Below are 20,470 nucleotides of genomic sequence, written 5' to 3'. Positions count from 1 at the left end.
CGTCCTTATTTTCATGAGTGTTGAATGGAGCCATTGTTTCAGATAGTGTTGATGATGCGAAATTTTCCATTGTAGATGCTTAACTGTTCCATGTGATTCTGTGTGTGTAATGTAATTTTGTATTCTTTTCTTTTCTTTCCTTCCAACTACTTTCTCTTTCACTCTCTCTCTCTCTCTACGCGTGATGATTTCGATTGCAAATAGTTGATGCAAGCAAATTAGCTCCCCCCTTTTCCAGTACCCCCTTCGTTTGGTAAATAGCGAGGCAGCACTACTACCTCTGCATGCACCACCACTACTATGTCCGCGTCCGATTGTGGTAGCGATATATCGATAGTGTTCAGTAGCCAACCAAGGACCTCAATCTGCTCTTTCGGCTGGCGGCTGGTTGTTTGAGTTGTGGGAAACTTCTACTAGATACGATTTGTTTGAATGCGCACGTGTGTGTGTGTGTGGGGTATCCGGGTGGAGCAAGGAGCAACGAAAAGGGTGCGCGAGTATTGGAATGAACAGAACATAGGAAACCGCGATCAATAGAGGGGGCCCCCCCACCTAGACAACAAGATCCATGACGATTCGCTAGACCCCCCGTAGAGCAGGCACACAATTTCTCAAGATTGTGCCGGCTAGAGACCGGTGACATCTGCGGAAGGGTATCGGTAAAATGATCATTCGCTCGAGTCCACCGGAACACACCGCCACCATCAGTCGCCACTCTCGAGATCGTCGTCGCCGTGCTCCGGAAGGGCGCGAAGGGCGCGAAGCGAAAGCAGCCAAGCAGCCGCCTCATCATCCACGGGACGGATGATGAAGCGTTCCGAGGACGAAACCCGACACGGCAGCAGCTATCAGTTTCTAGACCTTACCGATGCCGGCCAAAATGAAACGTCCGCTCTGATGGGCATCCTTTATCCTGTTCCTTCTGGTGGCGGTGGTGTTGTTGACGCTGATGCTGCTACTGTTACTGCCACCGAAGGGTTGTCGTGTCCAGAGAGCACCGGAAGCGAAACCGTAGACGTCCGGAGGAGCGTGCCCCAGCGTCAAGATCCCGGACAGGATGAGGTACTGGGCGTAGGTGGTTGCTTCCAGACGCCCCAGGAGGCGTTCTTGAATGGGCTGAACCCAAACGCTCAAGTATTCGATCCGGTGCCGGTGTTGCTCATGTCTAAACCGCCATCCTCCGCAGGCAGCAGCAACCCGGAAGTGGATAGTTTCCCTGCAGGACACCCACCAACGGGCAGAATGATGATTGTTCCGGTGCGAAAGCACTCGATCGTGCCAATTCCAAACCATTCGCTGGTGTTGCTGGATCAACAGCCGCCATCGTTGTCCGCTACGTCTCCCGCCGTCACCACCGGCTTCGTGGCGGGGGCGGCAAACCCGCTCTCCGGTCTTCCCACCGCACGGTCTCCGGTCTTCGGCTTCCGTCCACCGGCTTTGGTCACCTCGACAACATCAGCACCGCTGCCGACATTCGGTAAGCGTTGTTGCTTAAACCAAAGAAATATCGATCGCATCACTTAATAACGTATATTTGGTTTCGTTTTTTTCCTTCTTGTTTCTACTTATTACCATTCCGTTTGTTTGATTCCAACTCCCTCTGCCTGCCTGATTTTGCTGTTTGTGATAATTGCTGTATGTTGTATTCTTTCCATACTTTTGTTTCGCTTCAACATTGAAGTTTACTGTTGCTGGAACTAATTGTTGCTTCACAGTACGGTCCAGCAGCCAGCAAATTTGTTTGTTAATGCTCCTTTGAGACTCACCAACCTTCAAATATACACACACACGCACACACGTATTCAAAATTAAGCGCTCACCTTCCGAGTCGGGGTAAAATTCAAGCGCACTTTATTGGTTATGTTTTGCTTCGTTTTTTTGCATAGCTCGCTTATTACATTCCGCTTCTAATTTATGCACGATTTGTCCCATTCCGCTTACACCCAGTAGTTGTAGCGCAATTAATACGATACTAATCTTGAGTTGTTTTTAAAAAATCTTTTTACAAGTAAGAGAGAACGCGACCGTCCATCTTTGCTAGTAGTAAAGTGAATAAAAGTATACTTTTGTTTCTCTAGACAAATCGTCTTTCACATGTCATTTCTACTGTTCTTCTTTTTGTTTTGTTCAAATTGTAAGTCGACAGACGGAAAGGCAATTCAAACTGGCACATGCATTCTTCCCGTTGCGAGTTTTTTTTAAAGATTTGCCATAATTAGGCTGCAATAAAGATCGTTATTTTTTTCTTTCATAAATCTACATATTTGAAAGATGAATCAAACGCGGCAGGATACATAAAACTGGCCATGATGGAGAAATCCATTTGGATTGCAGGGAGGGTTCGTTTTTTCTTTTTTTCCATTTTTAATTTTTAGTTCAACTTGTGGTTTTCTTCCCCTCTTGTTATCGGTAATGGCACTTACTATCTGTACGCGCGCATATATACTACCTTCGATTGCTTTTTTCGCGAGTTTTTTGCGTACTACTTCCCTTTCGGTGTCTCTCTTGCTCTCTTGATTGGCGCCCACAGTATCTACTATTTGGTTAATATTATTTTCCGTTTTTCTCCTATTCCAGTGAACGAAAGCAACAGTAGTTCCATCGTCGTAGATACGGAGCAGTTGCTTACTAGCGAAGAACAGTGGATCGATTCTTCGACTCAGTCAACGGCCACGAGCGTCGTAGGTGGAGAAGGTGGAGGTGCAGAAGCCACCACGCGGGTATCCGTTGTAACGGCTGTTACTATGCCTCCGCACACCAACAATCCACACCACCCTCCGCAGCAGCAGCAGCAGCCGCCACCTCAGCAGCAGCAGCAGCAGCAACCATCACAGCAGCAGCCGCAACAACAGCAACAGCTAGCATCTGTAGCTAACAATCAGCAGCATGCGGGAGGCCAGCAACAACAACTTCCACAACCCCAACAGCACAATGTAGGTGGTCGAAGCGGAGGAGGAGGAGTGGGCGGTGGAAATGACGCGGGGGGTGGTCGGAATGCTGATCGTGACAACGGCAACCAGCAGCAGTTGCAACAGCAGCAGCAGCAACAGCAGGCCATACCTGTGTCGAACCATCAGCAGCAACAGGTGATGCCGCATGTTTACGCCCAACTCCCAACGTCGGCCTATATCCCATCGGGTCCTCACGGGATGTATCCGGTGCAGATGATGCCATCTACGGCACCGGTGCCGAACAACGTGTTCGTCGGTAATCTGACGGCAAACGTCAGCGTGCACGGGTATCATCACGCGCTGTCACCCTACCTGGCGACGACCACGCCACCTGGTGCGTACATGCAAGCCGATGTGGCCACCGGTCCAGAGATGCTAATGCCGCCCACCCCGGTTGCCATGTCGGGGGGACGGGGCACAATGCGCCGAGGGGGTCGAAACAATCGGGGCGGGAATAATTCCCGTTCCCGGGGCGGTTACGTGCCGCACTATATTCAGCAGCAGCAGCATCAGCATCATCACCACCAGCAGCATCAACATTATCATCAGGGCCTTCAACAGCAGCAGCAGCAGCAGGGTGGGATGATGCCTATTACGCTCCACCAGGCAGGACAACTACCGCCCCAGCATCAGGTTCAGCAGCAACAACAAGCACAACAAGGAGCGCAGGGCGGTGCAGGTGGTGGAGGAGGAGGTCAGCAACAAAACCCACCTACTTCAGGCGGCGGAGGTGCGCAACAACAGCAGCAGCAGCAGGCTCAGCAACCGCAACATCCTCCACAACAGCACACGCCGGAGTTGATCCACATGGAAGCGCCTCCGATCATGGGTGGAGCTGGGGCACAGTATGGAGGGTTTGGAGGTGGATATTACGTCCTGCCGCATCACATGGCTGCCCAGCATGCCGCTGGTACGCCCCTGTTCATGACAGCACCCCAAATGCAGATGTACTATAATGCGCCCTTGCACGGTTACCCGAACCTGGTATTTCCGTCCTATATTCAGCCTGAGTATCAAATGTATGACGATCCTAAAGGCGACGATGGCGGACAGGGACAGGGTCATGATGAAGGTGGCGTAGTACACCCCGGGGCAGCCATGTGGCCACAGCCACCGCACATGGCACTCGATTATCACGCTGAACCGGGAGACTATCTGCCGGTGCATGAGGAAGACGGTAGCGGACCGATGGGGGGCGCTCCGGGTGGAATAATGCAGCCAGGAGCGGGGGGACCCCAACAGCCGCCTCCTCCGCAAGCGATGCAATCCCCCATGGGCCATCACGTGCTGGATCCAAACGTACCCGGATTTACGATGCAAATGGCACCGGTTCCGGTTCCGGTCGCTCCGATGCAATCTCCCGACGAGTACGTCATGCAGTCGTCGCAACCACCGCAAAACGTACAGCAGCCGCAGGTTGATGATTACAACGGAAATGGCATCCCAGTGAGCTCAAACGCAAACCCTGCAATGCATTCGCCGGTGGTGACTTCCGTGGCGCAGCACAACATGGGAGGAGTTCCGCAACCGGAGGAGTTGATGATGGCAGGCGGGTATCTAGTTGGGGCTCCCCAGCCGCAACCGATGTCGATGGACGCGTCGGATGTCCTGGTAGTGGCCCCGGATGCTCAACAGCAGCGACAACAGCAACAACAGCAACACGGACAGGCTGGGCTTTTACCCTCACCGGTCATGGATAGTACTGCAGCACAACAACCAATGAACAACAACTTCATCGTCGATCCGCGGTACATCCATGCACATCCTCCTCCACCGCTTCTCTCGATGCAGGGAGCGCCACCAAATCAGCAACCTCCTCCTCAGCAGCAGCAGCAACAACAACTTCCACTGCTTCATCAGCAGCCTTCTCAGGGAGCTGCTATCTCTTGTAAGTAAACATTGATGAGATCCCGGAACTCTAGTAGAAGTAGGTTTCTTGATTTATGCTTTCTCTCTTATCTGCAGCAACCGATTTGCCGTCTTCGGGGAATCAAGCATTTCATCATCAGACGCAGCATGCGGGTCCAACCGTACTGCCGCCATCGACAAACGCTGGGTCTATAACTCTAGATGGTGCTGTTCTGATGGACTCGAATGAAAACGATAGCAATAATAATAGTAACAGTAATCACAAAGGCGCCGAAGTCGTCTCATCGGCAAAGCTAGTTGATGCGGTAGTTATGGCGAATCCACCTCCATTACCAGCTAGCAACGCAACACCTATTCTGGAACAGCACCAGCAACAACAGCAGCAGTCCATGCCAACGGTGTCACCAGCAACGACGGTTGGGGCAACCAGCTTTCCTACAGCGAAGCAGGACATAGTGGAGAGTTCAACTGGCAACAAGCAGGCGTTACATCAACCGAATATTGTGGGATACGCAGCAGCTGTTGCGGCACAGCCACCGCCTCGGAATCGCGGTGATATGGAACCTGTAAAAATCGCGCAAGAACGGATGGAAAAGCTTTCTATGAAGGAACAAGATCATCAGCGTCGATCAGGGGTTGCAGTTGGCAGCGATGGAGTTAGACCACCAGGCCAAGGTGCTAACATGCAGCGCAGCAATGTGCCCCATTCGGCAGCATCAGGTGTGGGAAGTGGTTGGGTAAATAACAGCGGTGTTGGGCCTAAGAAAGGAACCGCTTCGGTGTCCGTGTCGGCCATACCAAACAAGGAATTTCCAGGTTCGGCCGGTGGTGGTAGTGGCCACCATAAAAGCACGTCTCCGGTACCGTTCACATCGCTGGTAGGAACTGTAACCTCGGCACCATCTACCTCGGCCTCGTTGTCGATGGCATCCAACAAGCAACAGCAGACACTCGCTACCGGTGCGAAATCGTACTCAGAACAGTCACATCAGCAGCGTTCGGTCGGTGGAACTGTTACTGGTGGGGGCGCCACCGTTTGCCTAAGTGGTGGTGGTGTTGCCAGTGGCGGACAGGCCACTTCCGTGAACCAGGTTCCTCCGCAAATGGAATCGAAAAAGGTGGAAGCTATACCGCAGCGCACGGTTTCGGCTGCTTCAGCCGTTACCGGGGCACCATCCATGGCCTCGGCCGGAACTAGCACCACTGGTGCTGCGGATACGAAGCATCACCACCATGATGTGGTAATGGTACCCAAGACCAATACGAACTCCAATACGGTAAAATCTGCGAACAAAGCACCGGTTGTCATTAACCACCCTCTAAACATACCACCTCCTGATTTTCCATTAAACATTCCACCACCCATCATTGTGCCCCCGCCACAGATGATTCCTACCGCTGGAGCTCCTCCCCAGCCGAACAAAACCTGGGCGAGTTTGTTCAATTCGTCCTCGTCGTCGTCTTCTTCCGTGTCATCGTCTACCGCGCCATCTCTGTCGGCAGCATCAACAGCTACGGCTGCCGTAGCCGTGTCATCCGTGCCACCGGCCGCCGTCAATCAGATGGGAAGCGGTCACGTGACTGGAGCTGCAGTTTCATCGAACATTGCCACCACACAACATCACGCGCAAACAGCAACGGGATCAGCATCTAGTGGATTCAACTTTGCCCCTCCATCTGTCAATCGTCCTGCATCGGCTACTAGCGGATCCTCGTCTACAGTCACAATGAACACCGGAAATAATTCGAATAATACCCCCACTACCATGTCCGATGCTGCTGGACCGAAGAAACCAGTTGCCAAAGTGCAACCGTACGAAAGACACCACCCTACAACTACAGGTTCCTCATCGACTGCTACCGGTGGTCCAATGTCGTATTCTTCTGCTGCCGCCTCCAATCCGACATCCGGAGGTGTCGGTGGCTCTTCTGCGGGAACTAGTTCTTCGATCACGGGCAAAGGAAAGGGAGCGCAAGGAGGAAGCGGTGGTAACAACAATGTTGTAAAAGCTGCATCAAATACAACGGCGATGGTAGGCACAAGTTCTGGCGCAGCGGATCAGAAAGATGAATTTTCTCTAAAATTTGGAGGTGAGTAGAGATAGTTGCTTGATAGCGCAACTGGCATATGTTTACTATCGGTTTTTCATGGTTGGCGAGATTGTTAGTTCGAATCTTGTTTACGTGTGGAAAATTATTTTTCTTCTCTTTAGACTCCCGTGCTTGTTCTCTCTCATTGTTCTATCTTTGTAAAACGAATGTAAATCCATTTGAAGTCAGCAAACTACTCTGGTTATATTCCGTAGAGTAATATGCGTTAAACAGATGGAAGAGAATCCTTAATTCGGTCGCGTTTGCTGAGCACACCGCGCTTGGTCCATCGTTCTGATAGATCTGTGGTTTGCTTGCTAGCGTTGATCTACCCCGTTTCACAGAGAGTTTGCCTCTTCCACTCAATATCAATGGGAATGGCATTAGTGTTGAAACATACAGCGAATTCAATTTATTATTAATTTTACTATTGCTATTGAACATTTCGTTTAGATGATAGAGAACAAACAGTTGACCAGTTTTTAATTATTATGAAATTGAGAAATAATAATTTGAAAAGAAATATGTCACTAATTGTTTGTCTTATATTTCAGATTTTCTGAGCGGATATAATATTGACAATAGCAGCATCAGCATCATGCCTCGTGGATTGATCAATCGATCTAACTATTGCTACATTAATACGATCCTGCAGGCACTAATCGCGTGCCCTCCGTTTTATCATTTGATGCGTACGATTCGTACCCTACCAGCGGCCAAGAATGCAAAATGCCCAAAACCATTCATAGATGCAATGTAAGAATGTCCAAAAGGCACAATTGTCCATGACTTGTTGGGGTGATTGACGATAATGTCTCAAGCATTTATGTTGTCCTGTTCTGTTACTTTTCTCACTCGTCAGGTGCTCCTTGGTTGGCGAATTTTCTCAGCTTCCTATTCGCTCGAAGCCGCCGTCTCGAGATAAGGGAAAGAAGGACGATACCCTGGACAGTATCCAGCAGGATTCGCCGTTCGAACCTGCAATCATCTATAGGATGCTAAACGGCATCCGTTCAGATATGTTCCAAATAGAAGGCCGACAAGAAGACGCGGAGGAGTTTCTCGGTTGTGTATTGAATCGTCTGAACGATGAAATGATTGAGGTAATAGGAGAACAATTTGTTTATACTTTTACATTTGAAATTTGCAAAGATTAAATGTGGAAAATTGTTTCAACAGTTCATGAAGTTGAACAAACCCGATCCAGCTGGCATGAACGGAGAGGAACCAACGAACGGTGAAGTTCACGGAGAAGAGGACGACGATTGGATGGTAAGTTTATATTAGTCTGTAACGCCCTCATGGCAGTGTTTGTTGATGGCCGTACGGCTAAGCGTGTGCACACGTGTTGTTCCTTTTGGACGTGGCATGGGTTCGAATCCCGTAGCGCGCGTTTCCCTACTCTTTAATTTTCTTCTTTACTTATACAACACTCCACCATCCTTAAGCCGGCAGAAACAGTGTTTATCAATACCAGAATCTGTTGCATATGGTGGGGAAATAAAATTTTCACTTACGCCTGTGTAGAAACGAAGGATTTTTCCATGCTTTCGTTTCAAGGATTGTTGCGTTGGACAGTTTTTTTAACCTTTTTTCAGCTTTTGTGTTGCTTTATTTTTTTATTGTTCTGATACACATGCCTTTCTCACAATCCTTTTCGATTGCAGCTTATCTGCGGTAATCGTAACAAGGGCACAGTCACGCGAACGGCCGACTTTGGCCACTCACCGATCTGCGACATCTTTCGAGGCAAACTGCGGTCCCGCGTGCAACGTGACGGAGTGCCACCGACCTATAACATTCAGCCATTCTTCACTCTTCCCCTAGACATAGAGGTACGTACCATTGGCAGGAATTATAAAGAAACCGATAAAATTAGAAATTAAATTTTGCTTCCTATTTTGAATTAACTATGCAGAAAGCGGCATCAGTAAAGGAAGCGTTAGAACAATTGGTCGGACGAGATGAACTCGAGGGTGTGACCTGTTCGAAGACAAAGCAGGAAGTAGCTGCTTGGCAGCAGGTTACACTCGAAGAGCTTCCGGTAGTGCTTATTCTGCACTTGAAATGTTTCGATTACAAGATGGATGGCTGCACCAAAATCCTCAAATCAGTGGACTTTCCGATCGAACTGAAGATAGATTCGAGTGAGTCATACTGCTAGTCGAGGGAAAAAGATGCATTATATTTTTAACACATCGATGATTTTTGTTTTCCAGAATTAATGTCTTCTAAAGGAAAGAGCTACTCGGCGAAGCAAAAGCAGTACAAGCTGTTTGCAGTGGTGTATCATGATGGTAAGGAAGCTTCCAAGGGCCACTACATCACCGATGTGTATCATTCTGGGTATGGGAGCTGGATTCGTTACGATGATAGTATCGTGAAAGCGGTACCGGAGTACAACGTATTGCGTCCGCGTGCCCCTCGCGTGCCGTACTTACTCTATTACCGCCGAATGGACACCCAAACCCATGGTTCCGGCAACGATAGTACTCACCGAGGCGGCGGCGACGCCGGTGGAGTCGCTGGTCCGGGAGGAGGAAATGGCCGCGGGGGCTCGTACCACTCGGGCATGAGTGGAGCTAGCGGCAATGATCGACACCATCACAGCAATCATCACGGCAATGATCACGGTCGCGGATCTGCAGGAGGATATGGAGCAGGTGGTACCGGGGGTTATGGAAACAGTCATGGAAGCGGTGGGGGTAACTACTATGGTGGTGGTGGTAGTGCGGGCCAACATGGCAATAGTGGTCATCACGGTGGCAACACTAAGTAGTAAGCGTATAAAACACAAAAGAAGAAGAATATCCGGAACCAAAGGTTGGCGGCAGCAATGCGTTTGTCGGAATTTGATAATAAGAACACATGAAACTTGTGACTGTGCTGTGTAAAAGAACAAAACGAAAAAGACACTTAAATCGAAAGGTGAGGTGAATTGTATCGATCTTACTAAGCTTCGTATCCATGTGCACAAGAAGTTCTTCTGATTCTCACCGTAAAACCGTGTGCAAAGAAGGAACTGTTATCAGTTAAAGGCAACTGTGTGTAGTGTCGTAGTGCCGATGTGGTGGTAGTGCCGAGGACGAACGACACAAAACGTTCTTTTAAGTATTTTTCGTTCGGCATCATGCGTTTCGGTGGAAGTTTTTGATTGAGTCTGCTATCGTCAAGCTCTACTTCAAAGCTATTATCCCGAATGATGGTGTCTGATACGATCGTATGTAAAATTGTTTTTACGATCGAACGAAACTGCCACGCCACTCCCTCCGCCTCATCTTTATCTCTCTATTTACGCGGTACGAGTAAGTAACTGCGCGAGGAGCGAGAGCTGGCGAAATAAATAAATCACCAACGACGCGCGACACCGAATCCAAAGGCAAATAACGTGTTAATCACTACGAAGCGATTTCGGTCCGTAAAGGAAGAATTTGTTTTTGTTTTTATGCATATTTGTTTTTTTTTTGCAAACCAATTATCGTTACATCGTTTCAGAAGAGAATTCATACTACGGAGTGGAAGGGTCGTAGGCATAGCAAAATAAATCTGCTCGAAGGCTGTCATGTAATGTAGATACGACATAACCACGTACCAGCAATTACTGAAAGGAAAAGATATTTGAGTGTGTGGAAAATGGACATTGGTAAGCTGTTACACGTTACAAACGCTCATAGTTCCCTAGCGCCTGGCATCGGTTGTCACGAGGGAGATAAACCAATGAAAAATCTGAAGAATAATGTAAAACCGTTACACAGGCCTGGTCGTTTAGGTAGCACATACTTGCATTATACATGCTCGTTCGGGAGGAAGTGGCATGGATTGTAATTTGTTAGTACTTTAGTGCACTATTGGAAAATAGATACAACTGATGCTGCTTCCTCCCGGAATCACTGGAACGAGAAATAATGAAAAAAAAAAACACGAAAAGTTTAGCATGGAAGCTTGCTTTGTTGATAGCAATGTATGAGAATGCTGGAAGTAGTGTTCTATTCTACCATGCCTAGGATGAAAATAAAAATAACAACAAAAGGGGCAAATATTACTGAGATTTAGTTTCTGTCTTTAAATACGACGTGTATGTCGAGCGAAGTACATCTAAGTACATATTATTTTCCATATTTTTTTAGCTCTGCGTGCGACATTCTTGGGTACATGATGTATGTGTTCACGCTTTTGTTGTTTCGGTCGAATATCGATCAAGCGTGACGACATATGCAAAGATTGAATCAAATCAGTTTGATATTGTATAAAGCTTCATAATGTAAATAGGTAAATATGAAATGCGTCATGGATGGAGATGCGTTGTATAGTATTTTCCTCAATCCTTAAAAAAACAGCTAAGTGTAGATAGATTTACGTCCGGTTTAGAATAGTATAATAAGTTTTGCATAAAATGGTGCATGTTTGGTGCATTCACTTGGAAAACTAGGTACCGCAACAAAATGGAATGATAAAGTGCATAATACCCACGATGCGATTTTAGAGGATACAAGTTGATAATGCTGTATGAAATTATTTAATGATAACGCAGTACTGCTCGTAGTCCAGTATTCCTAAGTAGACAGTTGATAAAATTGTCAGGGCTAGAATCTATCCTATAACCTACGATAGTCATACAGATCCCCGGTGTAATCAAGCATGAAACGTTTCAGATGCGTTGTCGTATCTTGTGTCTACGTATGTGTGCGTTGAGGGTTCTTAGTTCTCCTAGGTTAGCAGTGCAGGATTTGTTTTTTATGCTGTAAGATGTTTTTGATTTTGTTTTTATCCAGTGCAAGGAGTAGCGGATTTTCCGCTCTACAGATATAATAGTTTAACCATCCTCTGCCGACGATTGAGTGTGCCAATCGCAGTGACGTTAGTATTGTCCAACAATAGGTTATGTACATATTAGAAACCATTAGATGGTTAAATGGTTTAGAGGATTTACGAGAGATTAGGGATTTAGATTAGAGTAATGTAAAGCAACTGACATAACCTGGAGTCATTGTAACAGATGCTGAAAACAAAAAAGAAACCGATTAAATGCATTCATTCATTGACATACTAACGATGCAGCTACGGGTGCATAACAAGGCCAGGCATAGCAGAAGTAAGCAAACGCTTATAAATAGAATGGGCTGTGTATAAAGTTAATCATTACATAACAAACATAATGTATCTTGTAAAAATTCCTAATCAGCCGAAATTTATACACACCCATGCATGCATAAAAGTACACAATATTGGTTTTATCGTTGAGGAAAGATACTGCTACGCTGGTTTGAATCATATTTTGGGAAGCCACACTGTTCTCCTATTGCTCTTCGCGTGCACCTTTTCTTCTTTTTTGGGCTTTTTGTTTTTCTGCTATTTTGTTTACAGTACAGATGGTTTGCGTTGTTTTAGTTTAGTAGTAATGTACAATGTTAAGCAATTTTTCCACAGAGCAACATTTCTGTGCGCAAAAGCGAAATTTCCTATTTGTTAATAGGTTTTATTGTTCCTTTTGATACAGGGCATGTTAGTTGAAGCATCTCCCTAATCGATCATCCAACGGTAGGAAAGCAGTATAGTTTTCCAAAATAATTCTAGAATGACTTGTTGAAATACATGACTGGAACTGCAACCAGCAAATTGCTTCAAATCAAGAATGACTTGATGCGGATAAATTAAAACAAAACCCAACACCTAAGAAAACCAGCTCGTAAATAGTGAGGTTTGAAAACAATTTGTTAACCTCATTTAGGAAAGCCCAAATTCTGAACTAAAAAATGGTACACCTAGAAGTGCATGTTAAACGTGTTGCGTTGAATTAATATCCAGGAATAAGTTATAATCTAGAAAGAAAGAAAGAGAGAGAGAGATAGGGATAAAGCGATAAGTAAAAAGAGAACGGTACAATAGAACAACGTTAAATTGTTGGTACACCGAAGATGAATAGAATGTGATGCAGGGTATAACTAAATCCAGTATACTAGCCAAATGTAAAAGGATATAATCGACCGGGAAGAACGAAGAGTGCCAGGCTGCTGCTACCTCGCCATGCTGTTGGAGATTGATGGTTGAAGAAGCAGATATCATCCAACTAGTTTCAAATAATTGGCAAACGCTTTCGATAACAGAGATTATCATCATTCGTGTCACATGTCAACCGATCCGGTCCTTGGCTAGATAAAGCTTAGTCATTGATATGCATTCAATAGCACAGATCAAGGCGGTGGTCATAGTAGGTATTCACGGGATATGCATAACGAGAATATGCGAGCTGCAAGCATCTAAGTATAGCGAAGTAGCACGTCCAGCAAACAAAAAAACAGGGAATCGTCATTGCAACATCGCCGTGGACGCATGTTCCGTTTCTTGCTACCTATTGAATGCATACCTACCAGATTATGTGTATGTGTGTATGTGCGTTTATGTGTGACGATAACAAGAACCAAACAAAGAGCAGTCCTTGTGCGATAACATTAACAATTATTATATATATATTTTTTTAGATAAGTGCACTTATTAATCATAAAAAGGTACCGTCTAACCGTTATCCAACGACTGCGGACTGCGTCGTTTTAGAAGTGGGGAAACACAAATTATATAAAAAAAGGATAATGTATAACCGAGGTAGACCGCTGTTGTCCGAAAAATGAAACTAAAGCGAAACACTCATTAATCGCATTACATCGTCGCTATACATTTGTAGCATTGAACAGATAACAGTGGCAGCCGTTGAGTGATCGAGAATTAACGTATGTTTGGGACAAAATATGAATGAAGATTTGGATGTTTCGCGACATAAATGAGTATCGGTTTAGTGTGCTTAAACCATGTAAAACGAAAGCTAATTTTTTAGTGAACAACATGAGCAAAAAACGTGATTAATTTGATGTTTTTCGGATGGCATCCCATTATAACAAGCTCACAGAATAGTGCTTTAATATAAAAGTATAATATCAATCTATTCGCTTTACTGCACTTTCCGCTTTCTATTAACTACGTATTCGTTAATCGCTCAATTTTGATTTGATGTAAGGATATCATTTATTTTCATTTTAAGTTGCATCCTAACTAACGTTTCCTGTTAGCTTTGAGCTATCGTTTTGTAAGGTTTACTCTCTTATATATGCTAAGTTTCAACTGTTGTTTATGCGTAAAAACGATCGGTAATTTCGATTTCAAATTGTTTTAATATTGTTGGAACGTTTTGGGAGACTCCTGCAATCGCGATGAACAATTTGCGCCTGATTGTTGATCGAAATTTGTCCGTTTGTGTATCATGTTTCCCCCTTTCTCATATTAACTAAGGCACCATGGAAATCAATATATCCTTTTGTTTCTAACTACGTTGGTGACTTTCGAGATGGTTTTGAATGTTTTCGTTAAATAAAGCACAGTTCATGGGCCGCTTGTGGGTACAGATATTATTAGTCTGTCCTTACAGGTCATCAGTTAGAGAGAACGCGGATCAACCCCACATTCGTTCAGAATAATCGTAATATCAAAGGTTCTCTAGAGAGTTACATAATAATCAGAGCTATTTTAACTATTATTTTTCTTTAAAAACTATTTATGCATATTATTATTGTGCTTTTGCCACATATTGTTTACCTGCGCATCAAATAATCGTGTAACGGCGGGTGGTGTGTTGTAGAGCTTCAGCACAGCTGATAGATCGTTCTGGGCCTTTCGGCATCGGAAGGAGATTACCATACCAAGAATTCGGATAATAAAGCGAACGGTCGTAGATCTGTCCGGTGACTGATAAATGTAGTTTAAACAAATAAAAGAAAGAGAGAGAGAGAGAGAGAGTCAAACTCCTGTCCAACCTTTCATCATTCGCAGTCAGATCACAAACGATGTATGCGAACAGGAGGGAAGGCTTAATGATTAGCTTAGCGCCAGGCTCATCCGCTAGTAACGTTATGGATACTGTGTAATAACACAGAGGTGGCAGAGGTATGAAAGGATTATTAACATTAGAAAGGAAACATTTGTTTTAAGCTTCAGATACAGATGAAAAAGAATGCCAGCAACAAATGCGAATTCTATACTGGATCAAACCGAACTGACTGAAAATAAGTGTAATAATATTTTCGGGAGGTATATGTGGTGAATCTCTGCATCAGAATAACCAGCATCTAATAAGGAGGGGAGTAACAACTGTAAATCCGACCGAAACACAGTGTTACAAAAATATCGCTGATTGAAAACAAAACAAAGCCTAGACACTTACAAATAAAATGTTACGAAAGCAAAAATTTGACGAAACAAATTCGTTTTGCAAAATTCGTATAAAAACAAAACAAAAAATAAAGTATGCAGCTCAGAATCTGCGCACTAATCATCCCGCTAGGCAAAGCTAAACAAGAAAATCATAATTGCAGTGCAGTACATATACCTGGTTTAAGTAGTAATGATAGTAATAAATTGAAGTAAAACAAGAGGCGAGTGATGGAATGAAGGAATAAACCAGTATGTTATATATATACAAACACACATACAACATTATACAAAAGAAGGAACAAATATATATGAAACAGGCAACTTAGTTATGGCAAACCGCATGATGAATCACGAAACCTAAGACCCCAGAGGATCGTGTTAGCAAGTGGCCGGTTGACTGGAACTGATAGAGAAAGAACAGGAACATTCAGTACGACATGATATGGTAGCCTGCGAAGCTAGCAAAATCAATACTGAGCGTTAGAAAACCCTCGCACAGTACTCCACACATTACTGATAGCTGCGGTAATAATAGTAGCATTTTCTTTCCGGAAGGCACGTGCGAAGTCCTCCAGATAAAATGGTCCATTATTACGAGGCAATCCGTAAATCGAAACCATTATTTTGAGTTTTCATTCAAGCATTCTAGCAAAATTCTGCAGGAGTTATCTAAGCCGTCTATCTGAGTATGCCAGTCTAGGTGAACCACTGATCGTTGCTATTTGTTCGATAATATTCCCGAAAATGATTGTTCCCGAAAATTATAACTTACTGGTGGTATGGAGAGGATAAGCTGTGTGCGGAACAGGATATCGGGGCAAGGGAGTGTGGTTAAACTGAGCGTGTGGTAAAATAGTAGAAGCAAAAGAATATAGTGTGAAAGCGCATAGCACACCAGACGTATGGAGGTAGAGAAAATTCTATACAGAGGTCGCGTACTGATGGGCAGACTCAAAACAAAAAAAAAAACAAAAAACTATTAATACAAAAATAGTATGTTATAAAAAGTAGTCGTATTTTATTTCAGTTTTCAATCAAATGATGACATACGCCTATGTTTTATGGTAGCGTAGTACGTCAAGAACTGTAAAATGTAACAATAATTGCGCCATGGAATGCGTTTACAAAACAAGTGAACTAAAAGTGAAACAGTGAAGTAAAATTTATGATGACTCTTCGAAGAAAAGTAAGTAAGGCATATGATCTAAGTTTACTTTCCAAATTATAGAAGATAAGCAGGTGTACGGATGGGTACGACGGATGACATCGCTCACCGTGATGGGTGTTACATTTATGTCGTCGTAACAGTACCATGCCTTCATCAACGGGTCGAATGCCTCGCAGATATAGTGGCCTGTGTCTGCATTATTCCCGATGTGGGATACCACAGCAAACAACTTATATGAAGGTAAGCGCTCATGATAAGCGTTCTTGCACGATTCGCTAAGAAACTCTGAGGAACCAAGTATGTATGTGAGTATGAAGGAAGCAGATATATACTCCATCACGGATACTTACCAGCAGGGATTGTGATCTTCTCCGAGATCTGATAGTTACTCATGATTTTGTGAGACTGCTCCTTGTATTGGAAGATTTTTAAATGTAGCACTAGAATACGAGGCAGATGGAGGATGCGTGTTGAGTGGCTCATGCGAACATCACCATCACGTGTCATCTCCACATTTGTGGGAGTAAAATATTTAGTCAAAGACTCATAAATCGTTGTGCAATCCTGAAAAATGTGAACCCGTGGGAAATGATGTAGTAGACAAAGTGAATTGGAAACGCTGTGCTCAAAACATCTACGTTACCTGAACATTTAGCTTTAGTGTAAGAAAGTTTTCCGTTGAGGTTGTAGTTGTACTTTCTTCCTTTTCGAACATCTTAGTAATGGAATTAACCAGTTTTCCCTGGAAAACCTGCACCATTGGCGTGGGTAATGAAACAGATGCAACATCTAGAGGCGGAGCGTTGTTGTTTGCGTCTGCATCGCGCATGATCTAAAAATAGCCACGTTATGAAGTTATTTTATTTGTATCCTTGATTCTTCAGGTCACGATGAACGAACCATATCTTGGCATTCGTATATCATCCGATTGAGAATGCAGCACATAAATTCCTCCGCATCTCGTTGCTCCAAGGGATCAAGGTCGAGTACTTCGCGCAGCAATTCTGTTGCATTGATGTGACTTATGCCATTCGTACGTATCATAGGATTGCTGACATGCAAGGCGAAGAATATGATACTCCTGGAAACAAAACCGTAGAATGGGAAATTGTCAAACACGGTTATTTACCTGATCTGAACCTATGTTTATCGAGAATACTTGCATTCGCTTCAGCAGTGGAGCACGTTGATAAACGTTTGGATTATCATCAACGACATGCAATTTTGTATCCAGAATGAATTTCTGGAACAACTTAGTGGCGTTCAGTGCTTGCAAGATAGCATTGGCATAACACAAGTACCCTTCATTTGTGAGACCACACGGACGTTCACACAGCCCGCTATTTTGACGGGAAGTGTCTTCGCAGTCGTTCCGAACCTCCTCTTTTGTTTCTTCCTTTGTGTCATCAACAATATCGTGGTGAGCTGATTTTTCGTTACGATCTTTGCAATGGTTCGAATTGTTGTTTTCTGATTCACGTTTGCTCGAATCACCAGAGAAAACGTACGTTTCGATTAAACTGATGTCCGGTAGGGATTCTAATTCACTCAACAAAAAGCTGCGAGATTGTAAAGTATTTACTTTATTCACTATATTTCAATTGAATATTGCTTTGATTTTGTTTACCTTGAGAGGAGGTCATCCATTTTCACAAAATTTCTAAACGATTTCCGCAAGATATGTCGGCCAATTCGTCCACAAAGTGATGGTGTACCTTAGAAGCTCCAGATTAGTTTCAAGATAGGATTGACAGTGAGCAGAAAGGTTGCACCATGCAGTGTAAACGGCTACCAGTACATGGCTCCATTTTGACGTTCGAAAACGCGCAATCAAAGAACGATTCGAAATAACAACTTAGTATTTTTGGATATGCGTACATACTGAATGTTCAAGTGCGAATTTAGAAAATAGCGAAATTTCAAGGCATGCTAACGTGCTTAAAACGTTGTAAACATACACGTTTGTATCTGCTTTGTTTTTGTGAAAGAAACGAGTGTTTTCCTCACCGTTTCTCTGTTTCTTTTCTGTTTTCTCAACACTACTTTTTGTTTTGTTTCAGGTATAGCAAATGGAGAGCTATAATGTGCTGAGGCTGGTTCCAAGAATGTTCGGTATGATTCAGCGCAGATAGCTGCGTCATAAAATAGTATTTTCTTCGCTAAACAAGAAAGCACTCAGTCTCATTCCTGTCTTGCCTTCGTAGAGGGGGAAGTAGGCTCGAAAAAAAAACTACTCCGAACGTATCTAGCGGTTTTATGGGATCTGAATAGCAGCACCGGGAGAATGGTGAGAGCCCGATAGCCCGAGATGGCCGGCCGATAAGTTGATACTTCCTCTCCTGCGCCTCGAGCAAGTTCGACCGTATGCGCCCATAACTTGTGCGCCAAAATGCGAGACTGAAAGCAAGATTTTCACCCAATGGCAGCATTACTGAAGCAATATTTACGACCACCCGCCACCGGTACGCTCCGATCCGAGCCTGTCAGAAGCCTTAACCCTGACCGCAGCCCGGCGTCGGCTAATAATCGTAGGGCTATAAAATTTAATCCAAATGGATGCGTGTTTTTGCGCCAGTGAATGCGGCTAAAATCATCCGACTGTGGGTGGTAGCTTGCGCGCTTTCGTTGGATGGTACTATTCTGGCAACGAATAGATCGTTCCAGCTGGCCGCACACCGGCGTGCCGGTGTTTGGGTAATTTATCGAACCACGTTTACGTTTGCAAACGCCATTCTGCTGACCAGGTGTATCAATCACTGCGCCAGGATGCGAGAATTATCAACGGCACTCGGGACTAATGACTCTTCCTAAGTGTAACTATAGTCAATTGTTTAAACTCATTCGAAACGTTATATCAGCAACAAGTAATAGGAAGAGCAGTCGCAATAGCTTAGTGGGAGAGGCTTTTAAAAACTTTACGATAACGTCAATAGCCCGTAAGCGCTTTCGAACCGGTTTAGGGACACGTTTGATGGACAGACGGCACACACGGCTCCGCATTTCAATGTGCACACTCTCGGGATGTTGTAGTACGTAGGGCTGCATTCACGAGTAGGTGTCAACTGAATGCAATGCATGGCGCGCTTTGCTGGCTGATTAAATTATTTCCAGTCTTCTGCTTTCAGGGACCGATGCCTTGCGTTTGAAGCGAATGATTGACAGTCGGGAGCAGCAGAGTTCAATCTGCCCGCAGGACCCATGTCCACAGTTCCGAGCCAGGCACCGTTGGGCTGCCAATCTGTGACTTGCAAGTGCATGAGCAGCATCCAATCGTTGGGAGGCTTGTCCAGTGTATCAGCAGTATGATTCTTGGGTCGTAGTCCCTGCAGCAGGTAAGCTTCGTGCGGTATTATTAAGTTTTTCGACAAAGTACTTGAGCGCGTTTACGCAACGTTCGAAGCGAGAGAAAACATTTAGGTTCCTGTACGTCCGGCAAGCAGACGAAGTAGCCGAGACACCATACTTCCGGGCGCTGGGTTTTGTTTCCATTTTCAGCGGTTTTCTTTGCTATCGAGCAACGGTTTTTGGGTCCGACTGGGACGAAACGAGGCGAGCATACGCTGCCGGAAATCGCACGACCAATTCTCAAACGGTTTTGTGCTTTTCCATGCCAAACTTTTCGCTTAATACTTCGGTTCGGTCTGTCACCGGTGGCCTACCCCACGTCCGCTCGTTTCGGATTTTCGGCAAGTAAGTTTCCGAGGCTTGGGGCTCGCCACCGATCGAGATGTACGCCGGCCGTGCATGCTCGGAATGGCAACGGCACTAGAGGCGTTGCTAGTTGCTGTAGTAGTCGGGCTATTAATAGGATTATGTTATGTGAACTTTAACTTTTCCTAACGCTGCCCGACGACGCCCGTCGGTAGTCCCGCATCCCAGGCAACCTCGTTGCTGGTTCGAGCGTCCCGCCGTGGGTCAACACGTTTTGTTTGCCCAAAGGGTGACGACGAGGGAGAAGAAACCGAAACGAATGGGCCGGCCGGGAGGATTGGTGGGGAGGGAACCATTTTGGGGACCATTTTCCCAACCTCATTCGGTTGGGGCAGTGGATGTGAAGCTTGACGTGGGTTGATTATTTGAATTGTTAGGATTGGAATGTTTTGAAAGGGGGTGCTAGAAAGTGTTGTTTCTTCAATTGGGTGCCGAGGTCATGGGGAAGGGGGTGGGGGAGGGTGTCCGGATTCGGTTGCGG

General features: G+C 45.0%; 1 protein-coding gene across 1 annotated transcript; it reads left to right on the top strand.

The window, feature by feature from the left end:
• Positions 1–804: 804 nt before the first annotated feature.
• On the top strand, positions 805–10,180 carry LOC128724590 (trithorax group protein osa). Its single transcript, XM_053818313.1, has 10 exons — positions 805–1,477; positions 2,578–4,839; positions 4,917–6,115; positions 6,206–6,911; positions 7,466–7,667; positions 7,774–8,014; positions 8,091–8,183; positions 8,579–8,746; positions 8,830–9,058; positions 9,131–10,180. The coding sequence occupies exons 1-10, from the start codon at positions 805–807 to the stop codon at positions 9,688–9,690; spliced, it is 6,333 nt and encodes a 2,110-aa protein (XP_053674288.1). The 3' UTR covers positions 9,691–10,180.
• The last annotated feature ends 10,290 nt before the right edge of the window (positions 10,181–20,470 follow it).

Source organism: Anopheles nili, chromosome 3 (genome assembly GCF_943737925.1).
Source record: "Anopheles nili chromosome 3, idAnoNiliSN_F5_01, whole genome shotgun sequence".
NCBI classification, from domain to species: Eukaryota; Metazoa; Arthropoda; class Insecta; order Diptera; family Culicidae; genus Anopheles; species Anopheles nili.
Note: the sequence above shows the minus strand (reverse complement) of the source record. Positions and strands in the feature narration are given on the sequence as shown.

Coding starts and splice junctions, on each gene's coding strand:
- LOC128724590 (XM_053818313.1), top strand. CDS start 805: ATGATGAAGCGTTCCGAGGACGAAACCCGACACGGCAGCAGCTATCAG. Junction 8,015..8,090: donor TGAACGATGAAATGATTGAG/GTAATAGGAGAA, acceptor TTGTTTCAACAG/TTCATGAAGTTGAACAAACC. Junction 8,747..8,829: donor CTCTTCCCCTAGACATAGAG/GTACGTACCATT, acceptor TTAACTATGCAG/AAAGCGGCATCAGTAAAGGA.